The following is a 21,283-nucleotide window of genomic DNA, read 5'->3' as shown; positions in this document are numbered from 1 at the left end:
GCAGGAATATGGCTCAGTGGTTTAGTGCCCCTGAGTTCAATACCAAATAAAATAAAATAACATTCTGAGCCTGGGTCTCACTAAATTGCCCAGGCTAGCTTCAGCCTCCAAGCTGCTGGGATGATAGGTGTGTACCACCACACCTGGCTTCTTAAAAGATACTAATTTGGAGGGGGGTAGTGTCTGTGGTAGTAGAGAACCCAGGGGATGCTCTACCTTTTAGCTACATCCTCACCTCTTTTTATGTTTTGTTTTGAGACAGCATCTCACAAAGTTGGCCAGGTTTACCTCGAGCTTGGAATCTTCCTGCCCCGGCCTCCTGAGTGGCTGGGATCGCAGGTTATACCACTGGGCCTGGTTTCCACCTTTCCCCTTCTCCCGATTCATTTCCGTCCTAGTACAATTACACAATAATATCTCCCTTTTTAAAATGAAACTCGCTTTGAGCTACCTTTCCGTCTCTCTGCTTTCCTGTCAGCAGAATTCCTGGGCAGAGTGTCTGCAGGCGTTTGCTGCCCATCTCTCTACACCCCTCGCCTGGCACCTCACCCTGACTACCCCACAGAGACACTCGTCATCGTCGCCAACAACACATTGTTGTATCCAATGCCCTCAGATCACATCTCACCTGACCTTGCAGCACATCTGACCCAGTCAACTACCCTCTCCTCAGAAGACACTCCTTTGTCACTTGGCAGCTGGGACACAGCTTCCAGTTGATCCCCCGCCCCGACTTTACTGTTTTCAGTCCTTCTTCCCATCTCCTTGGTTGGCTCTTCTTTCTCTCCAGAACCTGTGAACACTGCAGCACTCAGGGTACAGTCCTGAACCTCTCCCTCATCGGCCACCTGCATTCACTGTCCATGATCCCACCTGGTCTCAGAGCTTTGCCACCATCTGCATGTTAACGACTGCTACTCTCACCTCTTGGACTACAGCTGCCTCCCCTGAATGCCAGGTTCTCACATCCAACGGCCTACTTGGAGTTTCCCTTTGAAGCTCACTGTAATCTCAAGCCTACAGAACAACCAGTTCCCTGAAAGGAAAAAAAAAAAAACAAAAAAACAAGCCCTGCCCATCACTCCCAGGCAGGGATGACTTCTCACTGACTCTCACCCCACATCCATGGGGTCTAGAGAATTCTTTAGACCCCATCTAGCCTCTCTCCACTACTCTCAGGTTTCAAAGTTCTCTTTTCAAAGGTCAGATTCCTTGATTCAAGGATTAAGACCTTCCTTAATCATCAAATATATAAAATAAAATCTCACCCTATTGTGACTTTCTAACTCCTTTAATCTGCTTTTCAACAATTTGTCACAAATACATTCACTTGTTTTTTCATTGGCTCAACTTTAATGTGAGCTTCCAGATGGCAGGTACTTAGTCCTGCTCTAAATTCTAGAGACAGGAAGAATAGGTTAACTTCCACCCCCCCCCCCCCCCCCCCCCCCCCGCAGTACTGGAGATTGAACCCAGGGGGTGCTCTACCAACGATTTGCACCCCAGTCCTTTCTGTTTTTTATTTTGAGAGAGGGTCTTGGCTAAGTTACTCAGGCTGGCCTCATATTTAGGATTCTCCTGCCTCAACCTCCCAAGTTTCTGGGATTACAGGCATGAGCCACCATGCCTGGCTCAATATTTTTAAATGAATGAGAAGTGGTAAGGAACTAGTGGTGGTCATGGGTAGACAAGAACTCAAGAGCTAAATGGGAAGGAGCCAGTCATCTGAAGACTCAAAGAGCAGAGCAGTCCTAGCAGAAAAAAATACTAAGGCCCCAAAGTGAGAATGAACTTGGCTTTATCGAGGAACATCAAAAAATAAACAAAGACTTGTGTGGCTGCAACATCTGACCTTGTGAGAGATTAGAGAGGTTGTCCGCAACTGAATTATGTAGGATTTTATAAACCATGACAAGGATTCTGGATTTTATTCCAAGTCTGATGTGGACCCACTGGAGGGTTTTCAGCAAGGGAGTACCTATTTTGTTGTTGTTATGTTTTTTTTTTTTTTTTTAAGATCACTTGGGCCGTTCCGTGACTAACGGGGATTAGGCAAAGGCAATAAGGAATAAGGAATAAGGTGAGACTCAGTGACAGGCTTCAAAGCAGAAGAGAGTACACAGCCTCAACAGAGAGAGGGAAATGATGTAAAATTCGCAAGTAGAAAGGACAGGGTTTGCTCATCTGGGATAGGGGCACGAAAGGACAAGAAAGGATTCAAAGAAAATGTCTAATCTCTGCTGAGTAAACCGATCGGGTAAAGAGATCCTTCGGCAGCTAGTGGCTGAGGGGCTGGGGGAAAACCATTGGGCACCACTGATGAAGGGTCACTGGAAGGGGACACTGCGTTGCCTTTGGAGCACGGCGTTCGGAGGTGCCAGCGGGGGCGAGCGGGGCCCGGGCGGAGGGTGCGGCTGCAGGACCTCGGGGCTTCCTCCAGCAGGACGGGAGGGAGGGCCCGCCGCCCTGGCAGCAGCAATCGGCTCGCGTCGCGGGTGCAGGGAACCTCTAGGGGCGCGGGATCTTTTTCCTTACTAGTGCACCGTACAAGTGACGAGACCCTCGGAAGCAGACCCTGGAGGCATTTCCCGGATCGGGTCCGGAGGTCGTTCCTTAGCGACCCGCCTCCGGGAAAGGCTGCCGAGGGCGGCTTCGGGGGTTCCCGAACTTCTCTGCCCCCGCCCGCCCGCCCGCCCGCCGGCCCGCCGGCCCGCCGGCCCGGCCCGGCCCGGGACCGCTCGTCCTCCTTTCCGGGAACCAACCGTGGCGACAACAAGCACGCAGGCCCCCTAGCGTCCTTCCGTCCGCTCTGCGCCCGGGCCGGCTCGCCGCCCGCGCCGCCCGCCGCTCGGGACGCGCCCCGCCCGCGCGCCCCGCGCCGCGCCCTCCGCCCGCGGCCGGGAGACCCCTCGCGCCCCGCCGCGCGCCCCCGCGGCCCGCGGAGGCCCGGCCGCCCGCCCGCGCCCGCCAACTCGCAGCGCGCGGCCCTGATTGGCTGCCGCATTCCCGCTCTCCTTCCCGAACCGCCATTTTGAAAGTCTTGTTGATCCTGTGGAGCGGCGCGCGCGGCACGAGCGTCACGCCAGACAGCGGCCCGCGCGCCTCCCGTCGGCGTCGGCCCCGCCGCCGCCCGCAGCCGCCTCGTGCTCCCGCGCGCCAGGCCCGCGGCGGCCGCCTCCCGCGGTGAGGGCTGCGGCGGGGCGCGGGAGGCCGGGGCGCTGCGGCCTGCGCGGGGGAGGGGACGCGGGCGCCCGGGGCCGGGAGGGCGGCGGCGGCGGCGGGGCGAGCGCGGGCGCCCCGTCCCGGAGCGAGCGTCCGAGCGCGCGGCTTCCTCCCTCTGCCCGCAGGTCCAGCATGTCCGCCTCGGCCTCCGCCGCGGACGGAGACGGAGCCCCCGCCCAGCCCGCGTCCGAGAAGGAGCCCGAGATGCCCGGCCCCAGAGCGGAGAGCGACGAGGAGGAGGACGACGACGACGACGAGGAGGAGGACGAGGAGGAGAAAGGTGGGCAGCGCGCGCGCGGGCTCGCGCCGACCGGGCGGCCCGGCCCCGGCGCCCGAGGGCCGCCTGACAGCCGCCCCGCGGGGCCTGCGCACCTCCCGCCCCGAGTTGCGGGCGCGCCGGGCCCTGGCCGCCGTCCGGGGGCGCGGTCTGCGGGAGCCGCCTTTGTGCGGGCGGCGCGGCACAGGGCTCCCCCGGGCGCCCTTCTTCCGCCAGGAAAGCGGCGCAGCTTGGCGGCCGGAGAAAGTGGTCGCAAACGGAAGGAGAGGGCTCCGAAAGTCCGGGGGTGCAGCGCGGGCGCCGAGGAGCCGCTGCAGGGGGACGCAGGCCGGCCTCTCGCCGCGGTCCGGCCTTGGAAGTGGCGGGCACGGCGCAGCATTCTTTGAGGAGGAGAGCCCCGTCCGGTTGCGTCCCTTTCCGTGGCCAAAATGCAGCCCCCGCGGGAAGAGACCGGGGCTTGAAGTTCCTTTTGAATCTCGGTCGGCCCGTGGTCCGCCTTGTCTAAATCCAGTCTGGTTTGGGATCGCAAGCCGCGCCTTCTGTCGGAGTGCTGTGTGCCCTAGGCAGCGCAGCCGTCTGTGCTGAACTACAGCACGTGAATTATTGCTTAATAGGTTATTTTTCTGTAAGTGACAGTTGGCTGTGATATATCTGCTAACCAAAACTTTCCCAGCATATTTTTTTTCTCCAGTTTTTTGTTGTTCAGCCTTTCTAGAGGGGCTGGGTTGATAGCACAGAGGTGGTCATTTGTTTTGGTCAGGAAAAAAAAAATTACGTAAGTTATTTAAATATACTGTAAGTGGCCCAAACAGTGATATTTGGAAGGCTGGTGGTAGTTCAGAGAATCCCAGATTTTGTTCTAAATAAATAGTTGGTTTTTATTGTGATTTATTTTTATGGTGCTGGGCTTGAACCCAAGACCTTGCTCATGCTGGACAAGCATCTATCACTGAGCTCTTGTGTTTTTTTTTTTTTTTTTTTAAGAACATGATTCAGTAAAAAAGTTTATCTCCTAACAATATTATAGTATTTCGACTTAGTAGTACTCTTTTTACTCATTTGAGTTGTTTGTGGATCAATTATAGTTAACCCTGAATACTGTAGTACAGAGGCATCATGGAAGCAAGATATTGAAATTAATGAAATGTGTATCAAAAAAGGGGTCAAATTGGCAGTGACTTGGGGGAGAAAATGAGTGAGTTGACTATTAGAAAGATGACTTCTAGCTTGCCTTCTTTGACAAGGTATTTTCTGAAAAATTTGCAGAGGTCAGCAGTTTTGGAGATAATTATGACTTCTGTTTTGGATGTGTTGAGTTCAGGTACCTGGACATGAAGTAGAGCTGTCCGGGTGGCAGCCAGGTGTGTATTAGTTGATCTAAATCTCAGAACACTCCACCTAGAGTTAGATTGGGTAGTTAATAGTTTATAGATGATGATCAGAAGCAAATGGTTTAAAATCACCAGGTGAGAGAAAGTCAGAGGTAAGAGGGTGGCTTCACAGTGCTGGTTCTTAATTATGTACACCAGCATATACTTGCTAGCATCCCCTTCTGACACTTCGTGTGCATATTTTTACATCCCCCAATTTTATGTATCCTTTAGAGCCGGAACCGATGTTTGATCCTGTTTTCCTAGTCAAAAAATAATTCCTTCTTTACTCATAGAACTTATTTGTATCTTTCTTAAGGTGTTTTATCATATTTTACATTACAGCATATTTGTCTCACTTTCCTGTAGACGTGATCTTTTTCAAAAAATGTTCAGTGCAATGTCTTCCTCATTTCATCACTTCAGTATCACATGCAGCTTTGCACAACACAGGCATTCATTCAAATGAAAGGACCTCCAACAATATGTAGTTTTAAAATTTTTTCTATTTTAATCAGTGGAAAATAGTTTTAAATAAATCAAGCGTAATGTTTTAAACTTTATATACTATTTCCTGTTTGGTGTGTGTGTGTAACTGGATCAACCAATAGTATCTCATACATGCTCAGGCGCTCTGCTTCTGAGTTACATTCCCCTACCCTTTCTTATTTTGAGACAAGTCTTGTCAAGTCGCCCAAGTGGGTTCCAACTTGAGATTCTCCTGCCTCAGGCTTTGGAGAAACTGAGAATATAGGTGTATACCACTGTGCCCAGCTAATTTTTCTTTTTGTTTCTAAAGACACTCTGGACTAAACAGAACTCAGCTTTTTCAGAGTGATTTATGGCCATCATTGTGAATATGTACATCACATTAAAGCTTGGCTAGTTGATCATGTATTTAAACTTAAAGAATTTTGTATTATTTGGCAACAGGTAACAGGCATCAAAATGCGGTTAGGAGGAATGAGCTGTAGTGTTCTACAGCAGTTTGTAACAAGGATTATATATTTTATGAAGAACTAGAAGAGAGGAGTTCAAAGGCCCCAACCACAAAGAAATGATGAAATGGACATAGTTATAATTAGATCATTACACATTTTATATACATATTGAATTATCATAGCATACCCTGGAAATAAAGTACAGTTATGAAAAGAAAAATTAAAAATAAACTTGAAAATCTAGATGATTTTTTTATGAAGTAATTGGACTCTATAACAGTAATTGTAATTGGCTAAAAGTTCATTATCTGAGGTTCCCCCCCCCACCTTAACTGAGTCCCTGTGGCTTTTTCAGGTAAGTAAAATGTTACCCTAAATTCCTATGATGTTTTTCATCTTTTATGTCATTTGCTTCTCAAAACCGTGTTTAGGAGAAGCATAGGCATTAGGTTTGGGGAATCTTTTTTCCTCCATGGTTATTCAGTAAAGTTAATAGCTTTTTGTTATTTAACAAATATTAAATTAATTTCTAGAAAAGAGTCTCATTGTGGAAGGCAAGAGGGAAAAGAGAAAAGTAGAGAGGTTGACAATGCAAGTGTCTTCCTTACAGAGAGAACCATTTACAATCGCACAAGGTGAGTTTATTCTTTATTTCTTCCATTTTTATGTTGAAAATGCCCAAATACGCAAAAATTGTTTAGCTTTGCTTGTTATTAGCAGGGTATTTAGCCTTTAGTAAATAGTAATTTATTCGTGACTTAATTTTATTTGCGTCATTAAAGCAAAGTTATATGTAAATTATGCTGTAAAGTAATTGTTAGTAAAACAACTTTATAAATGTATTAAATAATGAGTATTTATGGGTTTTTTTGTTTTGTTTTGTTTTAAGGAAAAGGGCAGAAACTTTGTGAAATTGAAAGGATACATTTCTTTCTGAGCAAGAAAAAAACTGATGAACTTAGAAATCTACACAAACTGCTTTACAACAGACCAGGCACTGTAAGACCTTTTTAAAAATAACCTTTAATTTGTTGGCTCCTTTGTGTATTAAAACCTCACGATAAAACCATAATTTTAGTTCTGCAACACTGATTGATAATTCTGTTTCTGTACAGTTGAGCAGACTGACACATACTTGTTATGACTTGTCACAGGTCACATAGTTGAACAGCAATCAGGACTACAATATTCAGGGCTCTTTATAGTTGTTTCTTATTCCTAACTGAAATTTCAAACTGATGATTTTAGTAATTTTTGAATATATTACATCTGGGTTGGTTTTTTGTTTTTGTTTTTTTTGTAGTCCTAGAGATTGAACCCAGGGGTACTCAACCACTGAGGTACATTCTTAGCCTTTTATTTTTGATATAGGATTTCACTAAGTTGCCAAGGCTGGCCTCAAACTTGGGATCCTCCTCCCTCACTCTGAGTTGCTAGGATTACAGGTGTGTGCCACCATGCCTGGCCAGAAATTTAATTTTTTTTGGATATTCTGGCCATTGAGAACAAATAATTCAGTATCATTTTGTCTTATTTTTGTACAAATACCTGATAGCAATGTGGGTAGTAATTCTTTGCCAAAGAAATTTATACTGCATGTATAATTTAGTGTTCCATACAATTAAGGAAACTTAATTTTGGGTTGTACATGGGAAAGTAAAAGTTTGATGTTATTACGATAGAATGTCTGAAGCCTGACATAACTTACTTTCTCATGTATAATCTCATTTAATCCTCACAACAATCTTAATTTACACAAGTCTCATAACTAGTAAATGGTATTAACTTTGGAATACCAAAGAATAGCTTTACCTTCCAAATAGTAAAGTCTTGACTTCTGATTTGGAAAATAAGAAATAGTAAGTAATAACTTGTTTTGCTTATGGAAAGGATGTCTGTGTGTCACTGAGGATTGAACCCAGGAGCTTGTGGGTGCTGCTAGGTAAGCAAGTGCTCTACCACTGGGCTACATTTCTAGCCCTTTAAAAATATGTATATTTTGAGACAGGATCTCTATAAATTGCCCGACTTGCCTTAAACATGTATTGTTCCTGCCTCAGCCTCCTGAGTAGCTGGGATTATAGGTATGCAGCACCGCACCTGACAAAACAGATGTCTTTTTAAGTAGTAAAATTCCACATTTCCTGGTATTAGTAAGCACTTTGGGTGAAGGTTCTCAAATGACAAGTAATTAAAACTCCAACTTATTTTCAGAAGTTAAGTTTAGAAGATTTTTTATAATGTTAATATTAGTAATATTTTTCAATTTTGAACAATGTTGAATAAGTCAGTATTATAACTTGGAGACATATAGAAATTAAGATGTTGGCTTGGAATTTTTTGTACATTGCTAGATTATAAATTTCAATAATAAGAAAAACATTTTCAGGTGTCCTCATTAAAGAAGAATGTGGGGCAGTTCAGTGGCTTTCCATTTGAAAAAGGGAGTATCCAATATAAAAAGAAGGAAGAAATGCTGAAAAAGTAAGTTATTTTTGTAAATAATCATGTTTTAATCACTGTACTTTTTTGTTGTTTAAGATTTAATATTTACATAACACTTATGTAAATATTTAATATTTAAACATGGGCACCCACCCATTCTGATTCTTTAGGTGCTGTTTCTCCTTTTAAACCATTTAAACTATTTTGAAGATGATCATTTCATAGAAAGTGTTCTTCATAATGCAGTAAGGTGATATGCTCTAGAGCTTTTGTTTCTTAAATGCCTATAGTTTAAATACTTAATAGAAATGATTACTGAGTTCTTCACTGAGACATTGTCACAGTCTGAATCCTGAAGGGAAAATGTAAATTTAATTACTGGCTAGAAAAATTATCAAGTTCTTTAATTTTGTAGGTGAAAACTTTTTACATAATTTTCCAGTGAGTTTGCTTCTTTTCTGCTTTTAAACTTAGTTGGTAAATGGCAATTTCAGTTTTCTAATAGTATAAGTGGTTTTACACTAGTTAGAAGTATTAAGAATAAGATTCAGAGAAACATTGGCTGTTGTTTTTTAATGTATGTGACTGAACCGGTTTTGTTGGCTGTTGCCTTTACATTGTGGGGAATGTTTATACATTCCTGTATAATCACCTTGGTTTTTCCCATTTTCTATTTCAGATTTAGAAATGCCATGTTAAAGAGCATCTGTGAGGTTCTTGATTTGGAGAGATCAGGTGTAAATAGTGAACTAGTGAAGAGGATCCTGAATTTCCTAATGCATCCAAAGCCTTCTGGCAAAGTGAGGATCAGTTTCCACTATTTTAATAGCAAATTAGTCATTAATGGCCTTTACTTTCTCTTTTCTGTGAAACAGTGTAATTAGACAGTTGTATTGTGCTTGACATTCAGTAATAGTTGCATTTAAAGAATATACCTTCCACTGGTGTAACTGCAACACTTCATGATAGAAGTAATATGGAAGGAATAGGAATATGTTCCCTTATATCAAATATGAGGGGTATTAAGATTAAGAAAAGTAAATGTTAAATGGGACAAAAAATACAAACTAGGGTTGTGTACCTAGAAGGTCCTTGAATAGAAACAGGTTAAGTGTGAGGTGTTGGACTGGGCGGGGAGTGGTAATGTGATCTTGTAATACCGATGGAAAAGACTAGATGAACTGGTTATTTTCTAGATCCTGGAATAAAGTTATGAAAAAGTAACAAAAAAGCTGATTCTTAAAACAGGTTTCCTGGATTGGGTTTCTAGAATTATCAGCAGAGCCCTGGGAAATGGATAGTAAAGTAAAATGGCCATCTAATTTTCCCACTCTTCCTGAACTTTAAGTTTACCCTCATTATTTAACAGTAACCAGTGACACTGGTGATTTGTCTGTTGAAATGCTACTAACACGATCTTGCATTTTCAGCTTGTTTTAGGTCTGTTGGCCAATGTTCCATATTCCTTTCTCATTTTGATAGGAAAAGAAGTGTAAAGAGGTCTAGCAGGTCTAGGATGGAGTTCAGGGAAATGCCATCTGCAGGGGTGGGAGGATATGGAGAGCATGAAGAACCAAAATAAGAAAATAGCTCTGAAACTTCATTTGCCTGCTGTTGTCCTGCTCACCATAGCCAGACAGGGACAGATAGTTAAGATGCTACTTTCATTAAGCAGCTACAAACTCAAAGGATATAATGTTTTTTGTTAGCATCAGATTGTTTTACTTGAAGACAAAGGATTATATTTTTATTTTCTAACTTTATAGCTGTACTTGTGCTTTTTAAAGATTTTGTGTGGCAAATTGATCCTCAGAAGCAGTGACCATCTTCCCTTATGAGGGATATATTTGTATTTGCCTTTTCTCAGTGATTTTCAAATCTATTGGTTTTAAGATTCCATTACACTTTGAAAATTGAGAAATTCAAGAGCTTTGGTTTATGGACTATTTAATTTTCAAGTAACATTAAAAAGATATTGTGTGCAAAATGTGTATTTTGAAGAGTTAGAGTGGCATTATTTTGTTTTTGCACATCTAGTTAATATTTGGCTTAAGAGAAAACAGCTCAATTCTCTTGCTTCTCATTCAGTCTCTTACAATATACTGTTTTGTCTACAAAGTAAATCCAGCCTCATGCAGGTATGTAGTTAGAAAAAATATTTTTAAAGTCCTCTGAGATGCTGATGGGTATTCTCTTTCAATAACAACTCAAAAACACCACAGGTGGTAGTTTCTTAGCGATTAATTGTAATGTTTAATGTAGATCTGAAGGCATATAAAGGAGCTTGGGTCTTTTGCACATATGTGATTTTGTAACATTATGCCTTTACCATTTGGAAAGTAATGCTTCCCTGAATTGTATAATGTAGATCTTACTATATAATACAGATCTTCCAAATGCACATTTCATTAAGCATGTCAAAAAGTCACGTCTGTCAATATAAACACCATTTTGTCAGAAAAATCTTTATGTACATTTGCTGTAGAACATACGAAGTTTTCAGAATTGTAATTTCTGCTTGATTTTGTAAAACTTATTAACAGTAAATACTGTCAGTTATTTTCCTTGAAATAACAGTTTTATCTGCTTGCTTTTGAAAACATGTCTATCAAATACCTAAATTCTGAATGGCCATGATCATCAGGTCTTTAAAAGCTGGGGATTTGATCCCCAGCACTGCCAAAAATAAAAATGATGCTCCATGAAAAACGAGCTAGTTTAGCTCACATCTCAAAGAATTGCACAAATGATTTCCTTGAGAAAACCACTGAATATCATTGTGTAGCCAGAGTATTTTATGTGTATTCCCCAGTTTGTCACAGATACTAAAAGGACCCATGCTCAAGGGTTGAAGTAACGCAAGTAATATTTATTATTTCATGGAGGACATTCTTAAAAGTAGAGTAGTTTTTTTTGTTTTTTTTTTTTTTTTTTTACTACTTGTATGTAGTTGTGAGGGATACAGTGACTACTAGTTCATTTTGCTGCCTTGATTAACACCAAGGTGTCTTGGTGAATACCCATGTATACTTTTGCACAATTAGTGCAAATTTCAACACCATAAAAAGAGCAAATAAGTAATATGTTGATATTATTATGAAAATAGCCAAATATATAGATACTTGAAGTGGTCTCAGGGAACCCCAGGATCCATGAACCACATTTTGAGAGAATTTTGGTACTAGAGATTTAAGGGGTGCTTGACCACTGCGCTGCATCCCCAGTCTGTTTTGCCTTTTTTTTTTTTAATTTTGCGACAGGGTCTTACTAAATTGTTTAAGTTCTTGCTAAGTTGCTAAGGCTGGCCTTGAACTTGGGATTCTCCTGAATCTCTGGGATTACAGAGTACCACTGTGCCCGCTTCTAAAATCAGTTCTTCACATGTGACCCTGTGGTGTTTACTTCTTAATCTGATGATATTAAATTGAGGCTATTTTCTGTGTTACTATAAGCTACCATCATTTCAGAAAAATGCTAAAAGCTCATTATTTTTTCTATATAATACTTGTAAAAGTATTAAAAGGACACACATTCATCATTGATTGTTTTACTGACATACTTTTTTTAGTTAGATTTAGTTTCCAAAAAGAGGTAATCCTATTGATGCTGGATTCTGATCAATAGATTTATACTGTTAGAACCAATGTAGTAAGGCTCTAAAGCATATTTGTATATTCTTACTTTGTGTTTATTTTTTTTTAAATTTTTTTTACAGGTTTTCATTTATTTTGGGGAGTTGTGTTTTTCTTTATTGAATAATTTAGCATTCTTTCACTTCTCTTTATAGATTTATCCAGCACCCATTCTTTTCCCATGGTTACTAATTACATATACAGAATACTACCTGCATCTGGTTCCTAAGCTGAGATAGTGAAGGATGTCACATTCTAATACATTTGAGACATGGAGTTCACATAGTGAACAGTAAGAGTTTGGACAGTGAGATTTGCTTTTTCTCCAAATAATGCTATTAAAGACATAATGTAAATGGAATTGGGTCTTGATAATAGTTCAGGTAACAAGGATATTTGTATACATTCAAGAATTTTTTTGTTTTTGAGTACTGTGGATTGAACCTGGGGCCTTGTACATAATCTGCCCCTGAGCTATGTGGTTCCAGTTCTTACTGAGATACTCAGGCTGGCCTCCAACTTGAGATCCTCCTGCCTCAGTTTCCTAAGTAGTTGCTGGGAGGCATGTGCCGCCATGTCCAGCTTCAAGGAAGTTTTTTTTAGTGAATCATCTCTGAGAAATTTTTGGGGATTGAGCCACTAACTTAAAATTTCTGGAGTGATCTAAATTATCTGTTCCCCAGTCTGCCTTTAGAATGGCAGGGTTGTTTGAGCAAGCTGGAGGCTGTCCTGTTTGTTTTATTTGTAGATAACCTGAGAGCACTATCTTATACAAAACAGATACTTGTTCTTAATTTTTGTGTAAGGTACCTGTGACTTTTAAGAAATTGAATATTCCTGGGAAATACCTATGAATCTGTTGAATTTTTTGAAAAGTATTGTCTAAATTGCCACAAACATTTATACAGTTGAATATATGTTGAGTATCCCTTGTCTGAAATGCTGGGACCAGAAGTGATTGAGATTTGGGATTCCCCCGCCCCCCCCCCAATTTTGGAGGACTTCCATTTAAATCGACATGTCTTGGGTATAGAACTCAAGTCTAAATACAAAATTTATGTTTCAAGTGCACCTTATACACTGCACCCTGATGGTAATTTTGTACAACATTTTAGTTTGCCTGCTTTTGTTTCTTGCTGTTTGCGGGGAGTGGGAAGTTTGAACCCAGGGGCACTTTACCACTAAGCTACATCTCCAATGGTTTTTATTTTTGAGATAGGATCTCTAAGTTGCTGAGGCTGACCTCAATTTGTGATCTTCCTTCCTTAACCTCCTGAATTGATAGTACAGGCATGTACCACCATGCGCAGCTCAAGTGTGTGCCTGCATTTTGACCATACTTTGCATCACATGAGGCCATATGTGGGTTTTTCCACTTGTGTCATGTCAGTTCTCAAAAAGTTAGAATTTGAAGCATTTTGCATTTTCAGAGTAGGGATGCTCAATCCATACTTCACATTATTAGTATTTTACCTTAATGTTTTTGCTTATTGCAGGAAATAATGTAACAGGCAAAAATAAAAGAATATAAAAGTTATGTATGGTTTAATTGAATATTAGAGTAATTATAATGCACCTGTTTTTCGGTTCTTAATTGGTTTTGTAATTAACATACCCAACATTTATTGCACATTCAGAAGCATCAACAAAAATATGATCCTGGCATTATTGAAACTAGAGCCCAAAGGCAATATGACAGTTATTTCAAAAATTCAAGATAAATAATTGATGACAAGGTTTTATTTTCTTTGTTAATAGTGCCTTCCATTCCTTTTGCTTCATATACCCTCTAAAAGCAAGGAGATCCTCTGGCAGTGACAATTTTAATGCTTATAGAAATGAAATAAATTATGTCTTAAAATAATTATGACAAATTGTAAACAACTCTTTGAGCTTAATACAGTGTGCCCTTGGTTTCTGGTTCCATGTCAGAATCTAGAATACATATCTCTTGACTTTTGGGAAGTCTTTCTAGATATTTAGAATATGAATAGAGTATTGGTAATATAGTTTTAGGTTAACTTGACATATTAAAGATGAATTCTCTATAAAGCCTCTAAGTTTGTTTTTTTTGAGAGATGAAATTGAGAATTATCAGAAAAGTTGATTGACTTGGAAATCTAATTCCGTACTGGTGGTGTTATAAATTTTTTATACAGCCATTGCCAAAATCTAAAAAAACCTCTAGCAAAGGCAGTAAAAAAGAACGAAATAGTTCTGGAATGGCAAGGAAGGCAAAGCGAACCAAATGTCCTGAAATTCTATCGGATGAATCTAGTAGTGACGAAGATGAAAAGAAAAACAAGGAGGAGTCTTCAGATGATGAAGATAAAGAAAGCGAAGAGGAGGTAAAGTATTCTATTTTTTAAAATTCTTTCTTTCCTCGGGGAGAGTTACATATTCTTGGTATAAGAATAGCCAGAAAATAGCTCTGTATTAGTTGTGAAGATGCAGAAATAATTAAGTATAAACCTATTTCTTTCCCTTATGGAACTTCAAGCTTTATTGCCAAGACAGAGTATAAAAGTTGGAATATAATAGTCTGAATGACCTGATTTTGAAATGTGTTTTGAGCCCGATCTTGGCTAGAGTCAGTAAATGGGCAGAGAAGCAAGAGGGATGAATATCCTGAACAGGAACACATAGGAGCAGATTCTTGGAGAATTTATTTTATTGTATATTTTATAGTTGACATGAACCAATTTGTGCAAAAAGAAAGGGGTTTAAGTACCATCATTTGTGTGGGCGTGTTATCTAATGAAAATCAATTTGTTTGAAGTTCGATTGGTGGGTAAGTTTGATATCACTTAGGGGAAAGCCTGTCATTTTTTACTTGGGAGTATTTGTAAAATGTTGAGAATACTTATCTTCCAGAGTGAGACATCAGGAAGGAGGTAAACTGATGAAACAGAAGATTTTAACTTTTGATGTATATCCTCAGTCAGGTAGGTCAGGGAGAACAGGTGCAGATGTACCTGTACTTTCCTGTTGTTAAGGGTTCAGGTAGATAGTATTTAATTTTGTTTCACTGTTTTCCTTCAGTGGTCAGAACTTGCTCTATAAATTGTGTAAACTGCCCTGTCTTACTTAGGGACTCGGTTAATGCTGGCATGACATTTTGGGCTAGGTAATTCTTTGTTGTGGGGGGCACCTCCATTCTCCAGTTGTGCTAACTAGAAATATCCTCAGACATTGTCGGATGTCCCCTGGAAGAGGGGATCATTCTCAGTTGAGCACCACAGAATTAGAGGGATTAAAAATAGTTGTGAACTATTATTTTGTATGTGTGTGTTTAGTATTTATGTGTCTTGAGGTATTTAAAATTCATCCTTGTTTTAATGTCAAACTAAGTATGAACTGCTTCATAATTTAAAAAGATGGTTACAAGTCTAGTAGGTGCTTCATAAATATCTTAAGTGTTCTTTTGTTTGACAGAAAGGAAGGTGAGTAATCTGAGCTCTAAGGTTTCTATGGCTTAGACATCTGAGAGGAAAACATGTTTGTTTATATGTACCTATATAATTGTGATAGGTCTTTTTTTTTTTTTAAGTTGGTTTTTTTTGGGGGGGTACTGGGGATTAAACCCAGGGGTGCTTAACAACTGAGCCACATCCCCCATCCTTCTCCCTCCTACTCCCCAAGACAGGATCTTACTAAGTTGCTAAGGCTGGCCTTGAACTTGGGATCCTTCTGCCTTAACCTCCTGTGTCACTTCTATGACAGGTGTGTGCCATTGCACTCGGCTAATTGTGACTTTTAAATTAATTTTGTTCTGCATTCAGATTTCTGGTCATCTACCATGTATTGTTCACTGTTCCCCAAGATTTTTTTTAATATATGTATATTTTTAGTTGTAGACAGACGCAGTAGTTATTTTTATGAGGCACTGAGGGTCAAACCCAGTGCCTCACACATGCTAGGCAAGCGCTCTGCCAGTGAGCCATAACTCTAGCACCACAAACTCTTTAGGGAAAGAGTTAAAGCATGAAAAGTTGTAGAATATCAACATTGCTTTTTTTTTTTTTTTTTGGCGATGTTAGGGATTTGAACCCAGGGCCTTGTGCTTGCAAGGCAAGCACTGTACCAACTGAGCTATATCCCCAGCCCAACATTGCATTTTTTAATAGAGACAAACTGTGTTTGTTTTTCAGACTCTTATAAATAGTTGAATTCTGTATACAGATCTCATCTGATTTATAACTATATTTTTTCTTGGATAATGATCACGTGTGGAAGTGTCCCACTATAAATCAAAGCTTTATAGTGATATAAACTAAGGTCTGTTGCTAGAAACCCTGGTCAAATGGTGGAAATCTACTAGGGTAGGGGGATAATGCTTTTACAGATTAACTGTATAAAAGTCACAAGATAAAAGCTATCATGTTTTATTAGAGGGATTTTAAATTTATTACTGGTCTCAAAAACTTTATTGCTGATTGAGTTTGTGTGAAAGGGTCTGATGGCCTTTGAAAGTAAGTTCTAATGGAAGGAATGATATTTCTGTGGTCACTTTGTTTTTCTTTATTTTATGAAGTCTTGGTTAAGTGGCAACCATGTTAGGGACTTCATAAATGAAGATATTGAAGGTATTTTGGGGTTATTACTGCTCTTTTCTAAGTAAGGCCATTAAGAAGAGTTTCAGGTTATCAGAAAAGTTATGGTTTGGCTATGGTGGGTTTTTTGTCTTTGTTTTTGTTTTTGTTTTTTTGTACCAGGGATTGAACCTAGAGAGGCTTAACCACTGAGCCACATCCCTGCCTTTTTATGTTTGTTTTGAAATACGGTCTTGCTGAGTTGCTTAGGGCCTCCTTAAGTCATCCCACTCCCTCACCCCTCCATCTCTAAATAGCTGAAGCTGGCTTTGAATTTGTGATCTTCCCACCTCAGCCTCATAAGTTGCTGGGATGACAGGTATGTGCCACTGTGCCAGTCTTGCCTATACATTATTTTTAAATAGAAAATTACTAAGTTAATAGTTTTTGGTTATTGCCTGAAATGTTTCTTTCATAAAGACTTTTCATTATTAGTTTCATTTAAATTAGCCAAGAAGCTAATTTAAAATTTCTATTTTAAATTCTTTGTATCTAAACTGTGCACTTAGGTAGATTAATTTTATCGTAACCAGTTTCCTCTGTAAATTCAGTGATTTGATCGTAATCAAAATGTAATCTGTATTGTTAGAAGTTTTAGACAGAAATCCAGTTCAAATTATAGTTCTGTGGGTTATGTGAGGTTGAATATTATTCAGTGACCTGCTGATTTTCATATTTAACTTTATCTGTGCAGGAGAATTAGGAAGCCACTGAAATCCAGTTAACAAAAAAGTCTTAAAAAAAAAAAAAAGCCGATGTAAGGTTTAGTATATTGGCTGATAATTACTAAAATTTGAGGTTTTCTGTTCTGTACCAGTTTCCATGATATGCAGTGAATAATTCACAAAAGTTGTATAATCCTCATTTTTCTCAGGCAAGAGGATGCTTATTAAGAGTAACTTTGGTAATTAATTCCTTCATAAAAGAGCTTCATTAAATTTCCCTGTTAGTTTGGCTGTTGACATTGACCTTTTAGGACGACAAAAAGTGAGCTACTAGAAACAAGGAACTAGTAGATGAAGTTTATTCAAAATGAGAAAATGTGAATATAAACAAGTTTAGTTATTTTCTATGAAAAGATTCTGAAAACCACCTGATTCCCATATTGAATTGGTACCTTTAGGGGAAGACTGCTTAAATGAGTAGGTAAGATTGAATCCTTTTCTTTTATATTATTTACATGTATTAAGAGGATCAGAGAAATAGTGTACAGAAAAAAAGGGAAACAGTGCCCTTGGAAGAGAAAATGTACCTATACCTTAAAAAGATACTTTGTTTCTTTTTTCAACTTATCCTAGTAACTTTTTCTTTAGTTGTTTCCTAGTATTTATCTGAATCTTCTCATATGTATCGGGAATGTTTTTAGCTGAGATAATTCACGACATTACTAATGTCCAAAGCAGGACTTCATTTACCATTCATGACAAAAAGATAAGCAGTCCTGGGCCAGCATGACAACTTAGGAAAGGATTTGGATGCCATCTCTTCCTGAGCTAGTATGTGGCATTTGACCTTATGATCCACAGGATAGTTGCTTTAGCTTTAGACATTGTGTCCATATTCCAGACAAGATAGAGTGGAGGACATTCTCCCATTGATGTCATCCCCCCACCCGACACCCACCAAGGATCCCTTTCAGATATCTCCATGTGTATGACTTTGGCCAGAATTTTGTCACTTGACTGCTTAGCTGCAAGGAAGCTGTGAGATCCAGACATTAGCTTTCTTGAATTCATTAGAAGGAAAGCAAATCAAAAGCAGGTTGTTGAGTGATCCGTCCTACAAATCAAAGAAACTCAGTTACAGTTTTTGGTAGACTTATCTATTTGGAACATTAAAGGAATTATTTTGGTGGTTGTAGGAGGTGAATATGAAAGTTTTGTTAGCTCTTAATTATGGTTTTGTTTGTTTGTTTTCTAGTACTGGGGATTGAACCCAGGGGTTCAATTGAGCCACATCCCCAGCCATTTTTAATATTTTATTTAGAGACAGGATATCCCTGAGTTGCTTAGGGCCTCACTAAATTCCTGAGGCTGGCTTTGAACTCTCGATCCTCTTGCCTCAGCTTCCCAAGCTACTGAGACTAGAGGTGTGTGCCACCACTCCTGGCTTAATTGTTTTTTTAAAACTAAGAAATCTCATTATTTGTTCAGAGGAATTACAAAACTGAATAAACCATCTAAACCTTTTGTTGGAAGGCAAAGTTCAGTGATCACCATAATAAAATCCATCTAGACTTAAACTTGCTTTCATTATCTTCTGTGAAATACATCTATACCAGCACATTCTTTTCTCTTGGCATTCTGGATTTTCTCAGCCAAGTTGTTAAAAGAATAGTGTACTTTAAGCTAATTTTTATCTTGTTCATCTATTCACCCAGTCCAACCTTTCGCTGTGAGGACAGAATTCTGGCTCTGTGACAGGCTTCTTTTTTGGTGATCCTTCTTCAAGAGCCCTGCTGCCTATAAAAGATAGGTAAGCCTAAACCTCCCAAGATTTTTTTTTTTTTTTTTTTTTTTTGCCTTCCTTCATAAAATGTGTTGTTCCTCTGATTCTGAACCTTCATGGAAAAAATCTTTAAATTTTTGTATATTACTAATCTTTAAAAATTTACATTATATAGTACATTGTACTATCTGAGATTAATGGTGGTCATCAGTTTTTATCTGTTCCCCTGTAGCTTATCAAAAACCTAAAGTGGTTGATGGTCCTGATTGAACTACAAGCAGTGTATTCAGAAAGAACAAACCAAAATCTTCAAAAATAAATCCTATGACAATTTGGAAACTAGCCTTTTCTTAATTATTTTTTTATCGAAATTTGTTACCTATATTTTCCCCCATACATTTATATATTTTGTTAAAAGATTATGTCTTGGATCCTATTTGATGAAATAACCAAAATGAGTACCTCCAACATTTTTCCTTTATAATGACACATAATATCTTTATTATAACTGCTAGTTTTTAGAATATTTTAAAAGAGACTTGAAGGGCCAATACTTGATTTCTAATGTGACTACATTTTGATTCAGTAAATTGGGGGTATGCTAAGTGCTGTTGGGGTTACACAGAAGATATTTTCTACCCACATGCCATTTGATAAATAATACAGGATTTCAGAGAAGACTCTATCTGTTGAGAGAAAGCTTAAGGGAGATATGGAAGAAGCACCCGATTCAGGTTGACGGTGGGCATATAGGGGAAGTTGGATGTGTGAACCAAAGGCAGAGTGCTTTTGTGGTGCCACAGAAGAAGTAGAACAGTAAGGCGGAGCCAGGAGTAATGCAGGTTGAAGTTATGCTGTAGAAAACTCATGAGGTTGGGCATCATTGAGACTAATAGGATCTTTTGGGATATATTTAGAGCATTCTCATTTATTGAAAATGTTTGTCTTTATACCAAAGCATTTTGCTAAGTGGAGGGGTGGGGAGAGACTTATGTCTTACAGGAACTGATGGTTTACCGAGAGAGAAATATCACTCGATAAGCATTTATTGATAACAGAAATGGAACCTACTATGTTCTGTATGCGTCTTACATCTCATTTATTCTTGACTCATGAGAAATACAGCCTCACTTTTGTACTTGGAACGAATAAAGCTATAATAAACACCTAATGACCTTTTTAAGTGCTTTTTATTTTTCTAGAGTTTCCAATTTATATATACTTCTGTCTTGAGAGTTCTTTCTGTTGAACTAATGATTAAGAATAAAATTTTATTTTACAAGTAGCTTTGGAGAAGTCAATGAGTATAAGTCTAATTATCAAAACTTAAAACTCGGACTGGTGCCTAGCATGTGGGAGGCACTGGGCGTGATCCTCAGCACTACATATATATAAAGGTATTGTGTACATCTACAACTAAAAATATTTTTAAAAAACAGAACTGTAAAACCTATTAACATAAATGTTATAATTTGAGAAATTTTCTTGAATGCTTTATCTGGTTCCTGCCAAATCAGTATAAATCTCTAATAATTCATAATCTAGTCTTGGAATCAGAAAACTCTGGCCTGTACTCCAAATCCAGCCTGTGCTAGTTTTTATGCAGCCCATAAGCTGGATGTGGTTTTTCCATTTTTAAATGATTAAACAATAAAATGCAACAGAGATTCTGTGTAACTGGCAAAGTCTAAAATATATACTATTTGGCACTTTATGGAAAAAGCTTGGTGACATCTGTACTATAATTATATTTCTCATTTTATATGATATAGCTAGATAAGTCAGCTGTGGGACTTAAAAATAATATGAAAGTATACTGGGCACTGTGGCACATACCTGTAATCCCAGAGGCTTGGGAAGCTGAGGCAGGAGGATTGCAAGTTCAAAGCAAGCCTCAGCAACTTAGCAAGGCCTTAAGCAAACAGGTGGGACCCTGTCTCTAAATGAAATATATAAAAGGGCTGGGGATGTGGCTCAATAGTACCCCTGGGTTCAATCCCTGGTAATAAAATATACATATATATATTGCATATATATGAGTGTATATGTATATATATTGATGTTGATGTGTATGTTGGTGCCCTTACTCTTGATGATTTGATCTAATGGTCTTGTCTCTCCCACCCCTTCAAATGTACAACCTATATAGGTAAATAGTGCCAGAGGATAGTGTTATTAAACATGAAGAGTTTTGGCTGCTTGTTAATGGGAATCATCTTTGTCTTGGCAACATCAGGATTGAAAGAGATCATTCAAAGTTATCTTGTCCCCGAGTATCTTTTTCCATTTCAGTTTTATAGATAATTATTAGCAGTTACTAAATGCTAGTTCTAAACTCTGTGCTATCTATCAATAG

General features: G+C 39.4%; 1 protein-coding gene across 3 annotated transcripts in view; it reads left to right on the top strand.

Annotated features, from left to right (window-relative positions):
* Positions 1-1,659: 1,659 nt before the first annotated feature.
* The window catches only part of DEK (DEK proto-oncogene), a 29,517-nt gene continuing 9,893 nt past the window's right edge, over positions 1,660-21,283 (top strand). Inside the window, exons 1-7 of one of the 3 annotated variants that reach the window (XM_079147089.1) lie at positions 1,660-2,257; positions 3,348-3,502; positions 6,344-6,445; positions 6,700-6,809; positions 8,200-8,294; positions 8,935-9,055; positions 14,047-14,235. In XM_079147089.1, the coding sequence (XP_079003215.1) occupies positions 3,355-3,502; positions 6,344-6,445; positions 6,700-6,809; positions 8,200-8,294; positions 8,935-9,055; positions 14,047-14,235 (765 nt within the window). In that variant the 5' untranslated portion in view covers positions 1,660-2,257; positions 3,348-3,354. Of the gene's footprint in view, positions 2,258-2,935; positions 3,184-3,347; positions 3,503-4,098; positions 4,861-6,343; positions 6,446-6,699; positions 6,810-8,199; positions 8,295-8,934; positions 9,056-14,046; positions 14,236-21,283 lie in introns of those variants that run through there. The other 2 variants (XM_079147088.1, XM_079147090.1) reach the window with 2 other exon arrangements.

The sequence above is a fragment of the Sciurus vulgaris genome (assembly GCF_902686455.1).
Source record: "Sciurus vulgaris genome assembly, chromosome: 7".
Taxonomy (NCBI): domain Eukaryota; kingdom Metazoa; phylum Chordata; class Mammalia; order Rodentia; family Sciuridae; genus Sciurus; species Sciurus vulgaris.
This window is presented reverse-complemented; position numbering and strand designations above follow the sequence as displayed.